The 19,486-nt window shown below is 44.3% G+C and overlaps 1 protein-coding gene across 1 annotated transcript in view; it reads left to right on the forward strand.

The window, feature by feature from the left end:
• Positions 1 to 19,486, forward strand: part of FBXO10 (F-box protein 10) — a 58,448-nt gene that overhangs the window by 16,761 nt on the left and 22,201 nt on the right. The window contains exons 3-4 of the mRNA XM_006143736.3: positions 13,309 to 13,899; positions 16,473 to 17,306. Coding sequence (XP_006143798.2) covers positions 13,309 to 13,899; positions 16,473 to 17,306 — 1,425 coding nt within the window. The remainder of the gene's footprint in view (positions 1 to 13,308; positions 13,900 to 16,472; positions 17,307 to 19,486) is intronic.

The following is a 19,486-nucleotide window of genomic DNA, read 5'->3' on the forward strand; positions in this document are numbered from 1 at the left end:
AAAAAAAAAAAGTAAAAAAAAAAAAAAAGAAGAAGAAGTAGGGCCGGAAGGTAGCATGGTAGTTTAGGTACTTGACTTCCACTTCTACAGTTCAAATCCTGAACCTGGCAGCTTGCTTTCTCACTTTATCTCTATCTCTGTGTGTGTCTCTCTGATGAGTGTATATGCCTCGTACAAAATTTTTAAATAATAATAATAAATAAAACAAATAATTATTTTTTTAAAAAGTAGGTCAAAGCTCCCCATAGTGATCAAACACTGTTCCTTTCAGTTGTAGCAGTTGGTCCTGGTTAAGATGACATTACCCTCTAGGAGGAAATGTTTGGACAGTTTGCCTACTTTCATATGGGAAATTATTAAAACAGGGATAATGCTGTTCTTCTAGTGGTTTTAAATTGAAACAGCAAAATAATCAGGAGAAAACAAAATGAACCGAGGACAGCTAGAAAAGTACTATAACTGAATTTCTTTTATAGGTAGGTCAAACAATTAGGAAAGGTAAATGTAAACTGTGCGAACATATGATTTGGGTAGCATGTGTTATGTGGCAAAAGGCGACGGTCTGAGCTAGTTCACAGAAAAGGGCTGTGTGAAGAGTCAGGGCTGGCTAGAAGAAATATTAATATAATCTGTGAAGTCATTCAATTCAGAGAACTGTGTACAGGTCACCAAGACCTTAAGAAAAATAGTAAAATGACATCTTAAAAATTATAATTGAGGTGAGCTGGGAACATAGTTGGAGGAGAGGGCCCAATTGAGGCTAAACTGCATCTGATCCACTCAGAGGATCCCTGGTATTACTTCTCAGCCTTTTGGCTAAAATCAGATGCAGAGTACGCCTGCCATTGGAGCTCCTTTCGTGTACAGATGACATTGTGATGAGAAAAGCTACATTCAAATTAAGGGAAACATGGTTAGCTCTTGAGCAATTTAGGAGTTAGGGTTGTTGACACCCCTAACACAGCTTCCAGTCAAAAATCCACATTTAACTTTGGACTTTTGCCAAACCTGCTAGTAGCATAGTGTTGACCAGAAGCCTTACTAATAACATAAATAGTTGACTAACATGTATTTTATATATTATATGTATTATATATCATATTTTTACCCCCCAAAAGCAAGCTAGAGAAGAGAAAATGCTATTTAGAAATCATAAGGAAGAGAAGATCCGTTTACGGTACTTATTGAAAACAATCACTGTGGATAGTGATTTGTGCGGTGAAAATCCTTGTTGTTTCAGGGTCAGCTGTAACCAGAGGAAGAGCTACCCAAGGCCTCTGGAAGTGTCTAAAGTTTGGGAGCGATGTGTTAGACAGCTATGAAGCTGTGAGGGAAAGTGTTATGTGAGAGTCCATAGGTGGCTTGATGGTTAGGGTCCTGGACTCCCACATGACCGACTGTGGTTTGAGTCCCAGATCTGGGAGCTTGCTTTCTACTTTCTATCTTTTTCTCTGGTCAAATTAAAAATAATAATGATGATGATAAATAAAATAAAATAATTATTTTTAAAAAAATGAGTTATGGGGACCAGCAGATGGCATAATGATTATGTCACTGGACCCCCATGTAGTTGACTGCAATTCTAGTCCCAGACCTGGTGGCTTAAAACTCTTGCTGGGTGCATGTGTGTGCATGCCAAAATTCCAAGAAGAGAATGAGGGAGAAGGTACTGTGCTGTGGCCATCCCCTCTTGGCGGGTGATTTCTTACTTTCTATCTCTCTGTGTCTCTCTCTCTCTCTTGTCTCTCCAGTGAACACATGTACCCTATAGCAAAAATTCTTCAAAAAAAAAGTTATGTCAGAGTTAGATATAATTTTTTTTTTTGGAGAGGTTTTTGCTATAGGGCATGTGCATTTGCCAGAAAGAGAGAGACAAAAAGTAAAAGATCACCCCCCAGGAGGAATGGCCACGCCCCAATCTTTTCTCCTCCATTCTCCTCTTGGGATCTTGGGCACGCACACACACGCACCTGGCGTGAGCTTAAGTCATTGGGTCCAGGACTCGAATTGTGATCAACTACATGGGAGTCCAGGGACATAGCCATTATGCCAACTGCTGGTCCCTCTATCATTTGATTTTAACAGTGGCACCAAAACAACTCCATAGAGAAAGGAGACATTTTTTAATAAATGGTGCTGGACTAACTGGATATCCACATAGGAAAAAAAAAAGTCAACCACTACCTCATACCAAAATTAGTTCAAAAGCAATTCATGGTGGACTGTAGAACAAAATGTAAAAGTTAAGACCACAAAACCTTTAGAAGAAAACATAGGATAATATATTCATGATATAGGGGTTAACAAAGGTCTCTCAGTCAAGTAAAATAAATTGATAATCATAAAAGAGAAAATGATAAATTAGACTCACCATAAGAAAAAAAACTTTGCATCTGAAGATTCTATTAAGAAAATTAGGCCCAATTATTGTGGTGTAGACAGGAGGGTGCAACCACATTATACTGAGAACCACAAGGTAGGCCTACATTTGGATCCTGAATGCACTGGGTGCTTCTGAAATTCTGGCTGGTTAGGAGTCTGTGGGGAGGAACATGGATGACAAGATCCTATCAAGGATGTATGTACACTTCTATATCTGTTTCTCAAGAAATAAATAAAATGGGGAACCAGCAGTTAGCGTAATGGCTATGTCGCTGGACTCCCACGTAGTCGACCGCGGTTCATGTCCCAGACTCGGTGGCTTAAAACTCACACCGGGCGCGTGTGCGTGCGTGCCCAAGATCCCGAGAGGAGAATGGAGGAGAAGGGATTGCGGCGTGACCACCCCCCCTGGGGGGTGATTTCTCGCTTTCTGTCTCTATGTCTTTCTCTGTCTGTCTGGCGAGCGCACGTGCCCTACAGTGAAAATCTCTCCCCCCCCCCCCAAAAAAAAAGAAAGAAATAAAATGAAAAAGTTTTAAAAAGAAAATGAAGGGATCAGAGATGGTGTAATGGTTACATTGCTGGACTCCCACATGTTTGACCATAGTTTGAATCCTATACTAGGCAGTTTGAAACTCACACCAGGCACATGAGCATGCGTGCCCAAAATCCTGAGAGGAGAATGGAGGATAAGGGATTGCGGCATGACCATCCTCCCCGGGGGGTGATTTCTTGCTTTCTCTCTTTCTGTCTATCTTTCTGCTACAAACACATGTACTCTATAGCAAAAAAATCTCAAAAATAAATAATGTGAAAAGGCAAACCACAGATTGGGAGAAAATATTCATAGAACATCTATCTGACAAAGGTAAAGAAGTCTTATAATTCAATAATAGAAAGACAACCCAATTAAGAAATAGACAAAAGATTAGAACAGGCTTTTCAGAAGGCATATATGATTAACCAATAAATATGTAAAAGTGCCCAAAATCATTACTCATGAAGGAAATGCAAATTTTTTTTCTTTTTTTTGGAGAGGTTTTCGCTATAGGGTGCGTGCGCTCGCCAGACGGACAGAGAGAGACATAGAGACAGAAAGTGAGAAATCACCCCCCAGGGGGGATGGTCACACCACAATCCCTTCTCCCTTCCATTCTCCCCTCGGGATCTTAGGCACACATGCAAACGCGCCCGGCATGAGTCCTAAGCCACCAGATCCGGGACTCGAACCACGGTCAACTACGTGGGAGTCCAGCGACATAGCCATTATGCTAACTGCTGGTCCCAGAAATGCAAATTTAAGCCAAAATGATATACCATTATACACTCTCCAACTGATAACATTCAAAAGACTAACAACAAATTTTAATGGATTGTGGAGCAACTGTGTCCCCTACACATTCTTGATGGGAATGTAAAAATGATACAACCTCTTTGAAAAAAGAACCCAGAAATTCTACTCCGAGGTGTTTTCTTGAAAGAACTAAAAACATGTATTCACAAAAGCACTTTTAATTAAGGATATTCACAGCTGAGGCCAGCAGATGACATGGTATTTAAGGCTCTGGACTCCCACATGGATGATTAAGGTTCGAGTCCTGGACCTGGTGGCTTTAAGACCATGTGTGTGTATGCATGTCCAGAAACCCAGTAGGAGTGTAGAGGAGAAGGGATTGTAGCATGGGCACCTACCCCACCCCACCACCCCACCCCTGAGGTGATTTCTCACTTTCCATCTCTCTCTGTCTCTGTCTCTCTAGTGAATATAGACAGCAAAAAAATAAAAAACTTAGAAAAGAAAAAGAATATTCACAGCAGTATTATTCATAATATCCCCAAACTGGAGGTTTTCTCTTGTGTATTAATATACATGGAAATATTACTCAGCTATAAATAGGAATGAACTACCGATACATGCAACAAAGTGGATGACTCTCAAAGATATGCTGAGTAAAAGGAACCTTATACAGAAGTATACCTACTGCATAATTGCATTTATATGAAATTCTAGGGCACATGAAACTACCTGTGGTGGAAAATGAGTAATGTGGTTGCCTCTTGGGATTGTGGTTGGAATTGACTGAGAAGAATCATGAGGGGACTTTCTGGGGTACTCTGTTGACAAGGGGTAGTATTACATATGCAAAAATACAAAAAGCCATACCATGAATTGTTACTTGGTATTGTGAGGGAGTGAATAACAGTCAAGCATCATCATTTTGTTACATAATTCATTCTGAGAAATGTGTTAGGTGATTTTGTCATTTTGTGAACATCCTGGAGTGTACTTCCACAAATCTAGGTAATGTAGCCTACTACACAGCCAGGATATATGGTATAGCCGATAGCTCTGCCATCATAAGTGTGGCCTGTTGTTGGCTGAACTGTTGTTATGCAGTTGTGACTGTATTGATACACATAACGACTTGGATGAATATCCAGGGAACTTTGCTGAGTGGAAGAAAAGCCAATCTCCAAAGGTTATACATTGTACGATTCCATTTATATAACATTTGTGAAATGACACAATTTTAGACGCGAAAGACAAATTAATGGTTGCCAGGGATTAGGGACAGGGGAGGATGAGTGTGGTTATTAAAGGGCAACATGAGGGTTCTTTGTGTTGGAACTGTTCAGTATTTTAGCTGTGGTAGTGGAGATACAAAACTACAGGTGATAAAATTGTATAGATCATAATAAACACACACACACCACACACACACGAGTACAAATAAAATGGGAAATCAGAATAACAGTGCATTGAATCAGTGTCACTATGCTGGTTGTGATATTATAGTGTTACAAAATGTTACCACTGGCAGAACCTGAGCAGTGTGTGTAAGGGGATCTATATATTACTTCTTAGAACTACATGAGGATCTGCAATTACCTCAATAAAAAAAATTTTTTTAAACAGATTTTTTTTCATTTTAATTTGTTTTTGGGTATGTTTGCTCACCTGAGAGAAACAGAGAGAGAGACCAAGAGGGAGGGAAAGTGAGAATCAACCCTAGGAGGTGGGGACTGTTAAATCACCCCCCCCCAGGGGGGGATGGCCACAGCACAATCCCTTCTCTTCCATTCTCCTCTCAGGATTTTGAGCATGCACATTCACACGCCCTGTGTAATTTTCAAGCCACCAGGTCTGGACTCGAACCCATGCAGCCAGCCATGTGGGATCCAGTGCTTTAACTTCCACTCTGCCTGCTGGCAGAGAGATGTTTTTGCAAGTTCTCACCATGTCACAATCCTGCCCCAGCCTCCCAGTTAGCCAGGATAGGCACACAGTGCTTGCCCGACTCGGACCCCAGGCTGGACTTCCACGAGGTCCAGCTATCATACAGCAGCACCCTATTGCTTGTGTCACTATGGCTGGGCCTGAAATTCTGTTCTTTTACTGAAGCTTAAATGGAGTCATATTTGGCCTCAAGCTGGTTGCTCAGTCCTTTGACACAACCTCCTTTACCTTTAAGAGCTTCCTTACTATCTGGCACGTCAAGATGTTCCTGGCTCATTTTTTACATTTCCTGCTTAGATATAATATCAGATATTTCTTTAAGAAGCTAGTAAGGCCATCAGGAGGTGCAGACGTTAAGGCAGCCAGATCCCACATGGCCAACTACATAGTTTGAGTTGTGGCCCTAGTGGCTTGAAAAACATGCCAGTCACATGTGTATGTGTACCCAAAGTCCTGAGAGGAGACTGGAGAAGGAGGGATTGCAGTGTGGCCACTCCCTAGGGGAGTGACTTCTCACTTTCTCTCACACTCACTCACGCTCTCTCTGATGAGCACACATACCCTATAGCAAAAACAAACAAAAAAACCCTCTGGCTGGCCATTGTCGCCTAGTGGTTAAGGGAGATGGATTCCACATGGCTGACCATGCAGTATGAATCCTGACTGCCTGTGAGTTAAAAAACACACTGGGTATGTGTGCATGTGTTCCCCAAATCACAACATGATGGAGAAAGGAGGAGAAGGGATTGCGGTGTTACCATGCCCCTTTGGGGGAGTGTTTTCTCCATCTCTCTCTCTCTCTCTCTCTCTCTCTCTCTCTGTCTCTGGCAAGTACATTCACCCTCTGGCAAAAAAAATACCTTTCTTATACCCCCCATCTCTCTCACTGAAAAAAAAAAAAAAAAGGAATCTCAAAGAATCGATACCCATAAATTATGTTTAAGTTCATGAGTTTATCATGATAGTTTTCAAAGCACAAACAGAAAAACCATAATTGGTCACCTTCAGAGACTAACAGGGAACCAGGTCGTTGTCTTGAAAACCAGAAAATGAAGGGAATGTCAGGTTGACCTTTCCAGTGTGCACTGTGGCACTGGGTAACCAAATAGTGTGCAAAGGAAGCATCTCCTAGAATGATTTCAGCCAATAAATCAAAACCAGGTGCCGTAGTTAGAGCATCACCATTTTGTTACCTCTGATGAATTAATGGATCAGAGAATTAGCTTTCAGTGGCCACTAACCAAAAAAGAGAAAACAAAAATGTGGCTTCTGACAAAAAGATACAGTACCACTTGCAGTCCTGTGAAGGGGTTGAACTTGAGCCGGATTAAGCTGCCCGCATGCAGGAAATACCAGTGACATGGCATCAAGTTGAGCTCTCATGAGAGAACATGCAGTCAGCAAAATTCGGACTGAGAAGCTGGTCAAATAAATTGAAAAGAAAAGAAAGGGGTAAGAGGGAAAGCGGTAGCTGAAATGACAATCAAAAGACTTACCAAGCTAAAAACCTAAGGACAGGGGACCAGCTGATGGCATAGCAGTTACATTGCTGGACTCCCACATGGCCAACTGTGGTTCGAGTCCCAGACCCAGTGGCTTGAAACATGCTGGTGTGTGTGCGTGCACACCCAAGATCCCAGGAAAAGAATGGAGAATGGATTAGATGTGCCCATCCCCCCGCGGGGTGATTCCTCACTTCCCCTCTCACTGTGTCTATCTCCCTCCTCCCCAGTGAACACCCCAAAGGTAAAAAACTCTCTTGAATAAATAAATAAAAAAGGACAGAACTTAAGCCATAGTCTCTAAGATGCCTACTTGAGTGGTAAAACCATAAAGAAATGCAAGAAGTGATTCTACAGAAATTAGGAATGTATTTTTCCTTTGGATTGCCAGAGGGCATGTGACCTTGGCTGGAGAGAGGGGGTTGTGGAGAGAGCCTCCTAATGGGGCATGGTCACCAGCACAGTCTCCTCCATTTCTCTGTCCTGTCGGGATTTGGGACATGCAAGCAAAAGTGCCTGCTGTGTTTTTCAAGCTGCCTGGGCCAGGATTTGAGCCTTGATAGGCCATGTAGGATCCAGCTGCCTTAACCACTAGGCTATGGGGCCTGCCCAGGAATACACTTACTTCTTGAGGGAGGATTAGGATGGGGCACATGGAGAGAGTCTTTTAGAGTGGCTGACAAGATTCTTTTTTTTTTTTTTTTCCAATCCAGTTAACAGGCTATTTGCCTTATAAAATGATTCACTAAATGACACATTTGTTTTGTGTGCTTTGCTTTTTACTTTACACTTCAAAATATTGTAATATAGCTATTTTCAGGGTGCTATGGGATCCCAGGGGAGGCAATAAATTTCTGAGGAGAGAGAAAGGATAAAGAAAGGCCCTCTAAAAGAGGTATTGTTGGGAAAGCAAGGGTAGGATGAGTTAAATGTCAGAGATAAAGCTAGAGGGGCAAGCTCATGACCTGTCTTCTGTCCTAGGCTTGATCCTGGAAGCCCTGGGGATCCACTGAGGAATTTTAAGCTGACAGGTGACATGCTCTGAGTGGTAGTTCAGAAAGATCTCTATGACAGCTGTATGTCAGAAAGATTGGATAGAGGCAGGACCGGTTCCCAGGAGACCAGTTAAGAATCTATTGTAGTAATCCAAAATAAAGATGGCAAGGCCAGAGGTAATGCAGTGGCAGAGAGCCCCCTGGTTAGCTAGGACCACAAGCATGCACCACTGTGCCCCGGCCTGTTTATTAGTAGTTTGGGCCAGAATTGAATGCAGGCCTTCTGTGCAGCCTCAGCCACTGCACACTCCTACTGTCCCACTTGTACCATCACAGCGGGGCCAGAAATTTTTAATTTTGGTAAACCAATACGTTTCTTTTTTCCCCCCTTTTATACTTAGTGCTTTTGTGTTATGAAAGAAATCTTTGCCTACCCTGAAATTACAAACTTATTTCCCTGTGTTTTCTTCTGGAAGCCTTACAGGTTTAGTTTTTATGTTTAGGTCCACAGTCAATCTGGGTTCATTTTTGTTTATGGTGTGAATGGTTTGTCAAGATTTGTTTATTTCCCATATGGGGTGTAAGTTGTTTCATGTGGATTTTGAGCCTTTTGTTGAAAGATTTTTCTTCACTCACTGAATTGCATTGACCTTTGTCCAAACTCCACTGATAGACATATGGCTCTATTTCTGGATTCCAGTTTTCTTATGCCAACCAATACCACACTATTTTATGACTGATATGTTAAGGCTATCTATTTGGTTATTGGAAAAATCATGACACATTTTTGCATTAAAAAATATAGAAAAGTATGTCATGACTTTTCCAATAATTCAAAAGATTCTATTGTCTTTTTTTAAAAGATTGTTCAGTTTTACTCTAATAGGCAGTTCAATTACCCACAAAACCTTTGATCATGTCAAAAGGCTTCCTCTTATCCTTCCCGTGTGAACTGGAATATGGCATGTCAAGTCTGAGTCTCAGCGTGAATACTCCATATTGTCTGGGCTGAAATCCCATTGTCTCTCAGCTGCGCATGACCTCGAGTATTCCCATTCAGTTCTCAGTCCCATAACAGGCCAGCTCTTCACCCTTTCTGACAAAGTCTTATTCTGTGCATGTGCAGCCCAGGCTTCTGACAAAAACTGCCCACCCACCCTCCAGCCGCCCTCCTCCCTCCCTCTGTGCTGCTCTGCCCATTCTGGTATCTTGCCTCACATGTGCTAGCCCCTGCGACAGCACAGAACTCAGATCTGCCCACTCAGCAAGACTCCCACTCTGCTTGGGCTCCATCTCCCTGCACCACAGTAAGAAAGTTCCCCAGAATGAAAGTTAGAGTGTTCATGGCACTCACCTCCCATTTCCTTTCTCTCAAAAAACATACCTAAGTGGCTTGGTGCCTAAAAGTATGGATTCAGTTGTCTTGTATATTTTTGTCCAGCTTCATAGTATTTTATGGTAGGAGGGAGAATCCAGTTCCAGTTAGTTTCTCATGGCCTGTACTGTAAATTGGGCTTCGCTTTTGGATGTAATATTGAATTTTTGGTATTTGTGGAACATCCAAGTAGAAATACCCAATAGGTTGGGACCAATGGGTGACGTGGTTAAGATGCTGGACTCCCACATGGCCAACCACAGTTTGAGTCCTGGATCTGAAGGCTTGAAAATCATGCTGGATGCATGTGTGTGCATGCCCAAAATCTCAAGAGGAGAATAGAGGAGAAGGGATTGCAATGTGGCAGTCCCCCCTTGGGGGGTGATTTCTCACTTTCCCTCCCACTGTCTCTCTCTGTCTCTCCAGAGAGCGCACACAACCTATGGAAAAACCTTAAAAAAAAAAAAGGGAAAATAAATGCCCAATAGACAATTGGGTGATATTCTTGTGTGGAGCTTGAAAGAGACAATTGGCACTCAAGGTTCTGATTTTGTAGTTGTGCATTTACAGTGGTAGTTCCAAGGGGATGGATGTGATTGCTTAGTTGCAGGATGGATAGAGAAAGAGTAGATGAGCATTCTTCTCTTAAAAAGACCAGACCGAGAAAGTACAGCTGACAGGTGAGTGAGGAACAGGAGACTTCAATGTCTCAGGAACCACCATAAATGAAGTGGCGTTCATTTGGAAGAGCTGCAAGTGGCAGGAGCCCAGTGTTTTCATTATAATGCTGAATGGTCCAGAGCACAGCTTTCTCCAGTGCTGCTGAGCACTTGCTATCACCTCACCAGGTGATTGTTATAAAGCACCTACATGGGCCACCCAGTGGTCTAGTGGTTGAGCGAGCTGGATTCCACATGGCCAACCATGGTTCAAATCCTGGCCCAGGCAGCTTGAAAAACACACTAGGTGGGGAACCAGCAGTTAGCATAATGGTTATGTTGCTGGACTCCCACGTAGCCGACCATGGTTCGCGTCCTGGACCCGGTGGCTTAACACTCAGGCCGGGCACATGTGCGTGCGTGCCCAAGATCCCGAGAGGAGAATGGGGGAGAAGGGATTGTGGCATGACCATCCCCCCTGGGGGGGATTTCTTGCTTTCTGTCTCTATGTCTCTCTGTCTGTCTGGCAAGTGCAGGCGCCCTATAGCGAAACCCTTTCAAAAAAAAAAAAAACACACTAGGTGCATGTGGGGGCATACCCATCTCAAATCCTAACAGGATGGAGAAATGGAGGAGAAGGGATTGTAGCATGACCATCCCACATTGGTGGGGTGCTTTCTTTTCTCACCTTCTTTGTCTCTTCTTTAGCAAGCACCGAAACTTTTTGACAATTAAAAAAAAAAAAAAATAGGGGCCAGCAGTTGGCATAATGGCTGTGTCACTGGACTCCCATGTAGTCTACCATGGTTTGAGTACCGGACCTGGTGGCTTAAACTCATGTCGGGCATGTGTGCATGCATGCCCAAGATCCCGAGAGGAGAATGGAGGAGAAGGAATTGTGACGTGGCTATCCCCTCTGGGGGGTGATTTCTTGCTTTCTGTCCCTCTGTCTCTCTCTGTTTTTCTGGAGAGCACACACGCCAAAAACATCTCCAGAAAAAAAGAGCCTATTTACCTGGGTCCCAGGACTAATCTGTGGAGTTAAAGTCACACCATTCTTAAGGACATTCAGCAGTTCTTCCAGACATAATCACACACTTTGTGCTTTTACTGTCCTTGACAGATACCTGATAAATATGATCATCATTTTCATAAATTTGAGAAGAAAACCAAGGACCCGAGAGGTTAGTGTTTTGATTGAGGTCAGCCGTGGATCCATCCCTTGTTATCTATGACTACAGTCTCCCTCTGAGAGGTTGGTTCCAGGACCTCTGCGGATACCTAAATCCACAGGAGCTCTTGGACGCCCACGTAGTCGACCACGGTTCGTGTCCACAGGAGCTCAGTTGCCTATGTGAAATGGCATAGCATCTGCATATAACCAGTGCACATCTTCCTGAATACTTTAAACCATCTCTAGATTATCCAGCATACCTAATACTATGGAAGTGGTCATACTGTATTGTTTAGAGGATAATGACAAGGAAAAAGCCTATACACGTTTAGTCCAGATGCAACCACTTTTTTGATTCATGGTTGATTGAAATTATAGCGGTATAACCCATAAATATGAAGGGTCAATTGTATGATTTCAAACTGGGGACTTGGGGACCAGCAGATGGCGTAACGGTTATGCCACTGGACTCCCACATGGTTGACCACCGTTCAAGTCCTGGACCCAGTGGCTTGAAAATCACGCCAGGTACGTGCATGTGCATGCCAAAGATCCTGGGAGGAGAATAGAGGAGAGAGGATTGCGGAGAGGCCATCCCCACTAGGGGCTGATTTCTTACTTTCCCTGTCACTATCTCTGTCTCTCTCTCCAGCAAGTACATGTGCCTGCCTTAAGGCTAAAACCTCTTAAAATAAAAATAAACTGGGAAGTTGTTCTAGTTCATCTAACTTTACCTCCTTGGTTTTTTTAGGTGAAGGAATTGACACACTTAAGTGAGAGGGCTTTAATCAGGTATAAGGAACAGAAATTCAGTGAAGCCAGCTTACACCCAAAAGAGAATTTATTTTAAGAGTAAAGAGCTATGTTGTGGCATTCAAAGGGCAATTAAAAAGCTGAGCTTTGAGAACAGGCCAGAGCTATGACCTGCTGTGGGGAAACAGGATGTCCCTTGTGTCTGCCCTTTCTCTGTGTTTCTGTCTCTGATTCACTCTTTTTTTTTTTTAGCGGTTTTTGCTCTAAGGTGCGTGCGCTCTCCAGAAAGAGAGAGAGAGACAGAGAGACAGAAAGCGAGAAATCAGCCCCCGGGGGGATGGCCACGCTGCAATCCCTTCTCCTCCATTCTCCTCTCAGGATCTTGTACACTCACGCACATGCACCCAGCGTGAGTTTAAGCCACCAGGTCCAGGACTTGAACCGTGGTCGTCTACGTGGGAGTTCAGCGTCTCTGATTCACTCTTGTCTCAATGTATTCCAGCTTCTTCTGCGTCTCTCCTCCCCAGGGGAACTTGATCACCAGCAACCATCCCTGAGTGTAGAGCTTAGGAAAGATGCCAACCATCGTGGGGAGGACACATTCCAACCACAGCACTGTTCTTGATTTTAACGAAGGAGAGATAACGAGGACATACACTGTAGATTTGATGCTCTGAAGGAGAAGGAATTCACACCAGTGGGCTTCAGTTTTTTCTGTGAAATATGAGACTAGGTCATTCTCTGAGGGTGATGGAGAAGGGCCTGTAGGTAGAAGGCTCCAGTCACAATCCTCAGGATCCTGTGACCCTCCAGCCACCTCTAGTCACTACCTCAGGATGGCAGAAGTGGACTCACTTTATGGGGCCTCCTGGCTCCTTTTTAATTTTCACTTTTTATCTCTATACCTTTCTGCTTGACTTTCATGCCACAAGTGGTTTAAGAAGGAGGGAAACCTGACTCCAACAGTTCTGGGGTCATGTCTTTACAGAGGCTGACCAAAGAGAATAGAGAGCCTTCTCTGCTAATTCCAGGTGGACAAACTCCCCTGAGAGGGATTCTGATGGAGGGGATGGAGGGAATGGGGAGTGATGAAGGGAATGGAGTTCTCTGCTGGACTGAGCTTTGTTCACTTGCTCACACCTGGGGTAGGGAGATGGGAGGGGATGCTTTAAGAAGGGGAATGGTAAGCAGGGTAGAAAGAAACTCTTGTGTTTTGTGTCTGTCTCTTAGGCGACCATGGAGGCCGGCGGCCTGCCTCTGGAGCTGTGGCGCATGATCTTAGCCTACCTGCACCTTCCTGATCTGGGCCGCTGCAGCCTGGTGTGCAGGGCCTGGTATGAGCTGATCCTCAGTCTCGACAGTACCCGCTGGCGGCAGCTGTGTCTGGATTGTACTGAATGCCGTCACCCCAACTGGCCCAACCAGCCTGATGTGGAGCCTGAGTCCTGGAGGGAGGCCTTCAAGCAGCATTACCTCGCCTCCAAAACATGGACCAAGAATGCCCTTGACCTAGAGTCCTCTGTCTGCTTTTCTCTGTTCCGTCGGAGGAGAGAACGGCGTACCCTCAGTGTTGGGCCAGGCCATGAGTTTGACAGCCTGGGCAGTGCCTTGGCCATGGCCAGCCTCTATGACCGAATCGTGCTGTTCCCAGGTGTGTACGAAGAACAAGGAGAAATCATCCTGAAGGTGCCTGTGGAGATTGTAGGCCATGGGAAGCTAGGCGAGGTGGCCCTGCTAGCCAGCATCGATCAGCACTGCTCAACCACACGCCTGTGCAACCTCGTCTTCATGCCAGCCTGGTTCTCACCCATCATGTATAAGGTATCCATGTAAAATAGATGGCTTTCCCAGTCCTCACTCCAGGAGCTCGGCCTCTTGTGGCTGGACCCATAGTCCCTATTTTGTTAGAACTGAGAGTTTAGTAGTATTCCTGCATACATTCCTCCGCTATCTGAATCAGCTGAGAAATAGCACAAGGATCCGTACAGTATTCTGCATTTGTTTTTCCTGGAAAAGTTGTATTGAAAATGAGTCTTAGGCTTGAGGCCAAAATTGCCTTTGTACTTCTTCCCTTCCCAAATGGACCAACAGGATCCACAGGTGTAGGGGGTAAACCTGGGTTCTGGGAGTGTGCCACATGGCGACAGGAAGCAGAGAACATGTTAGCTGCTCATGGCAGAGACCCAAAGGGAGAGGAGGCCATGCAGGACCAGCAACATTCAGCACATAAACCCTACCTTGTACAGGGTCAAAGGTCTGAATTTTACCAGAATTAACCACTTCCCAAGGGTGCCTGGAGAGACTGAGTCAGGAAACACTAGTCTGACACATTCCTCTCACGACCACAGAGCAATCATGGTCAAAGCAAAACATGTATCAAGATGTCGGTAGTTCCTGACGTAACAATCTACAGCTTATACATTGCCTAGAAACTGATTGCAGTACCTAGTCAATTAAAATTAAATTGCCATTATTGTTTATAAAAATAGCTTTATTTTCCCTCCTGCTTGTAATGAGCATTATACCACCAGCCATTTATGATGTGCTTACTATATTCTAGGCATACGCTGTACAGCCATTACTGCGTTTATTCCTCTCTACAGCATTATTAGATGGGTGGCGTCATCTGATTTTATACATGAGGAAGCCGAGGCTCAACAAGGTTAAGTGACATGCCCAGGGACTGAGGCGTAGTAAGGACATGGTTAGGATCCAGGGTCTCCATGCATAATCTAGATGACTTTACATCTGTGACCTCCTCCGATTCCCACTACAAACATTTATGGTAGACAGAGTAGATGGTGATCACCATTTGCAGATGAGGTGTACTGAAGGTCAGAGATGCTGAGTCACTTTTTCAGGGGAAGAATTGGTGAGATTAGAGCTCAAATCCAGGGCCAGCAGGTGGCATGGTGTTTGGGGTGCTGGATTCCCACATGGCCGACCGTGGTTCAAGTCCTGGACCTATTGGCTTGCTTTCTCATTCTCCCTTTCTTTCTCTCTCTCTGATAAGATTAAAGAATAACAATAATTAATTCTTTTTTTTTAAAGAGCTCAAATCCAGGTTCTCTGATTCTTTTTTTTTTTTAAGATTTAATTTTATTTATTTATTCATTTATTTTAATTTGACCAAAGCAAGAGATACATGCACACAGAGTGAAGGAAAGTGAGAAAGCAAGGCAACAGGTCTGGGACTTGAACCGTAGTCAGTCATGTGGGAGTGTCCAACACCCTAACCATCACGCCACCTGCTGGCCCCAGGCTCTCTGATTCTAAGAACTATAAAATCACATTGTGATGGTTTCCCTTAGAGATCAAAAGCTTGCTTTTTGGTCCTAGTGTGCTTCAGGACTTAGGCCAGCCCATGGATCTAGAAGGAAAGTTCTTATTTATTTATTTATTTATTTAAATTTTTTTGGAAGAGGTTTTTGCTGTAGGGTACACAGACTCACCCAAAAGACAGAGGGAGGCAGAGTGACAGAAAAAAGAGAAATCCCCTAGGGGATGGTCATGCTGCAATCCCTTCTCCATCCTCCTCCTGGGATTTTGGGCACACACACACACATGCCCAGTGTAAGTTTCAAGCCTTTTGGTCTGGGACTCAAAATGTGGTTGGCCACGTGGGAGTTCCAGCAACATAACCATTATGCCATCTGTTGGTCCCAGGAAAGTTCATTTTTCAGCAAGAGACGGTGTTCCTGACCCTTCAGGTTTTTTGGGTTTTGTTTTTGTTTATATTTTTTTAAAGAGATTTTTGCTATTTTTGCGTGCGCTCACTGAAGAAACAGAATGAGACAGAGAGACAGAAAGTGAGAAATCACCCTCCAGGGGGGATAGCCACACTGTAATCCCTTTTCCTACATTCCCGTCTTGGGATTTTCAGCACACACATGCTCACGCCCAGCATGTTTGCAAGCCACCAGGCCCAGGATTTAAACCACTCAGTTGGTCATGTGGGATCCCCAGCACCTTGACCACCTGTCATCCTAACTGGCTAGAAGGTGTGGGTAGGGAGAGAATGAAATGTGTCAAGGCCCTGTTGGGGATCTGTGTGTGTGTGAGAGAGAGATAAAAGGGAGGGAAGGATGGAGGAGAAAAGAAGGAAGGAATTAATTCTAAGTGTTTCATAGGTGTTCAGGAAGAGCCATGTTGTAGAATAAAATGAACTTTTCTACTGTCATCTACTTGTGTTCCCCTTCTGTGGGATTAGAAGGATGAAGGGTGGGCAGCTCCCCAGTTCCTCTTGGGACCAGCTGTCACCTGTCCTGGTGGGAAGGGGAATGATCAGCAGAACAAAAGGCCTTTCCATGTCCCACCCTCCTTAAAGAACAGAGTGCTGACCAGCAAAACCAATCTTCTCTCTCTTACTGCCATTTTCTCTTTCCGTTCTCCAGACGACATCAGGTCATGTACAGTTTGACAACTGCAACTTTGAAAACGGACACATCCAGGTGCATGGCCCAGGTACCTGCCAAGTGAAGTTTTGCACCTTCAAAAACACCCATGTCTTCCTGCACAACGTACCCCTGTGTGTCCTGGAAAACTGTGAATTTGTGGGCAGTGAGAACAACTCTGTGACTGTTGAGGGTCACCCATCTGCAGATAAAAACTGGGCCTACAAGTACCTACTGGGACTTATCAAGTCCTCTCCCAGTTTGATCCCCACGGAAGACTCTGACTTTTTAATGTCCCTCGACCTAGAGAGTCGCGACCAGGCCTGGAGCCCAAGAACTTGTGACATTGTTATCGAGGGCAGCCAGAGCCCTACCAGCCCAGCCTCTAGCTCCCCAAAGCCAGGCTCCAAGGCTGGCTCACAGGAGGCAGAAGTGGGTAGTGATGGAGAAAGGGTGGCCCAGACCCCAGACAGCAGCGATGGAGGCCTGAGTCCCAGTGGTGAGGACGAGGACGAGGACCAGCTCATGTACAGACTGTCCTATCAAGTACAGGGCCCGCGCCCTGTGCTTGGGGGCTCCTTTCTGGGCCCACCCTTGCCGGGAGCATCCATTCAGCTGCCTAGCTGTCTAGTGCTGAACTCGCTGCAGCAGGAGCTGCAAAAGGACAAGGAGGCCATGGCACTGGCCAGCTCTGTGCAGGGCTGCCTCATCCGCAAGTGCCTCTTCCGGGATGGGAAGGGAGGTGTCTTTGTCTGCTCCTATGGCCGGGCCAAGATGGAGGGGAACATCTTCCGGAACCTGACTTACGCAGTGCGGTGTATACATAATAGCAAGGTGCTGTTACAAGCGCTTACTCCGTAGACCTCTGAGGCCCCGTGGGGTCAGCAGAAGCATAATATTTGATTGGTGAGAGGGTTCCTTTTGATTATAGGAAGAGTTTGATGGAGCTATTTGGTTGCCAGGAAAGTCATGACGCATTTTTGCATAGAAAAATGTTATGACTTTTCTGACAACCTAAAATTTTGCTACCTAAAAATAAAATCTTCCCTTTTCAAGCTTATTGACACACTTTCCATCATCTGCTGTGGACAGGGCAGAAATTGTTCTTCCCATTTCACAGTAAAGGAAACAGGCCCGGGGAGGAAAGATGATTTACTCAGGGGGCACGCAGCAAGTTGAGGCAGAATTGAAACTAGAAACCCAGCTTTGTGCCTCTTTTCAGTATGCCATGCTGCTGCTTGAACATGTCACCCAAGTCCTACTTGAAGAAACAAGGTCTTTTTGGTCCATGAGAGGAAATTCAGGGGGATGTGGTCACTGCTTTCAAATCAAACTTGAGTGGGGTAGTTGAGAAGGCTGGCCAGGGGAAGAGAGATCTGTGCTGCGCAGGGTAAATAGAACAAAACAAAACAAAGAGTGAAGGGTTTTTTTTCTTCTGTTCCCTTCTTGAGTTCATCAGGGTTTGCTGCACTTCCCCAGATTGCTTAAGGTTCTTCTGTTTGAAAGTTATGAGGAAAGAATCCAGGAGGGGATCAGTGCCTTCCTCAGTGACTGCTATGCTTTTCCCCAAGCCTGCTCTAGAAGGAGGCTGTCTTCCAGTCTCTTGTCCTGCTCCCAGTCTCTCTCCCTGAGCACCTGGGGAGGTGAGTGGAGAAGTGAGGAGACAGAGTACTCCCGGAGTTTCCGCACTCGCACGCAGTTACAGTTAGCCTGTAACAACGCGTTCCGAATGAGAGCTCACTTCTTAGCGGCCGCAGTGGCACCTGCATCCGTCAGACAAGCACGTACCCACATTCCCTTCCTCGAAGGCTCTTGTCTAGATTTCTAGCTGGTTGTCCTGCAATCTCAGCTCTTGAGTGATCTCAAGCAAGGTTAGGTTTTTCAAATAAGATTCTTTTCTTATAGTAAGTGGCAGCATGCCCTTCCTAACTTTCTCCATCAAAGCAGGAGCTGCAATTTTACTTCCATTCTATTTTTCTCCTCCTAGAGTTTTATCCTAATGCAATATGTTGTTTATTAGTAGTACATAATCCGTCATAATTTTATTTTTAATACAATGATTTAAAACAATATAAATGTACTAAGTATAAAAAATATAATTGGAAATATAGTCTCTTAATTAGCCAAATGTTGGGTTATGGTATTAAAGGAGGCTTTTTATACCAATATTTATTTTTTTAAGAATTATTTTAGGGACCAGCAGTTAGCGTAATGGCTATGTCACTGAACTCCCATGTAGTCGACTGCGGCTCAAGTCCCGGACCCAGAGGCTTAAACTCAGGCCGGGCACGTGTGTGTGCATGCCCAAGATCCCAAGAGGAGAATGGAGGAGAAGGAATTGCAGTGTGGCCACCCCTTGCCCCAGGGTGATTACTTCTCGCTTTCTATCTCTGTCTCTCTCTGTCTTTCTGGCGAGCACACGCGCCCTATAACAACAACAAAAAAAACTCTCAAAAAAAAATTATTTTATTTATTTATTTATTTTAACTTGACCAGATTACGACAGAGCGAGAGAGAGATAGAAAGTAAACTCCCAGGTTCAGGACTCAAACTGCAGTTGTGTATGTGGGAGTCTAGCATCCCAACCACCATGCCACTTGTTGGCCCCTATACCAGTATTTTTGTAATTATTAATTTTATTTGTTATTATTATTCAATTTTATGAGAGAGAGAGAAAAAAAAGCAAGCTGCCAGGTCCAAGATTTGAACTGCAGTTGGCCATGTGGAAGTCCAATGCCCCAACCTCCAAGTCACTTGCTGACCCCAATATACCAGTATTTCTAATTGTCCTTTACTTTAGAGTCACAGTGACTTTTCCAGCTAGGATAATATACCAAGAAAAACTCAGATTGGGCAAAACAGACCTTTTAAAAAAAAATAATGAATTTTAAGTTAAGAATCTTCCTTTTTTTTTTTTTTATTTTTTTGGAGAGGTTTTTGCTATAGGGCACGTGCGCTCGCCAGACAGACAGAGAGAGACATAGAGACAGAAAGCGAGAAATCACCCCCCAGGG

The sequence above is a fragment of the Tupaia chinensis genome, unplaced genomic scaffold (genome assembly GCF_000334495.1).
Source record: "Tupaia chinensis unplaced genomic scaffold, TupChi_1.0 Scaffold000104_1, whole genome shotgun sequence".
NCBI lineage: Eukaryota > Metazoa > Chordata > Mammalia > Scandentia > Tupaiidae > Tupaia > Tupaia belangeri.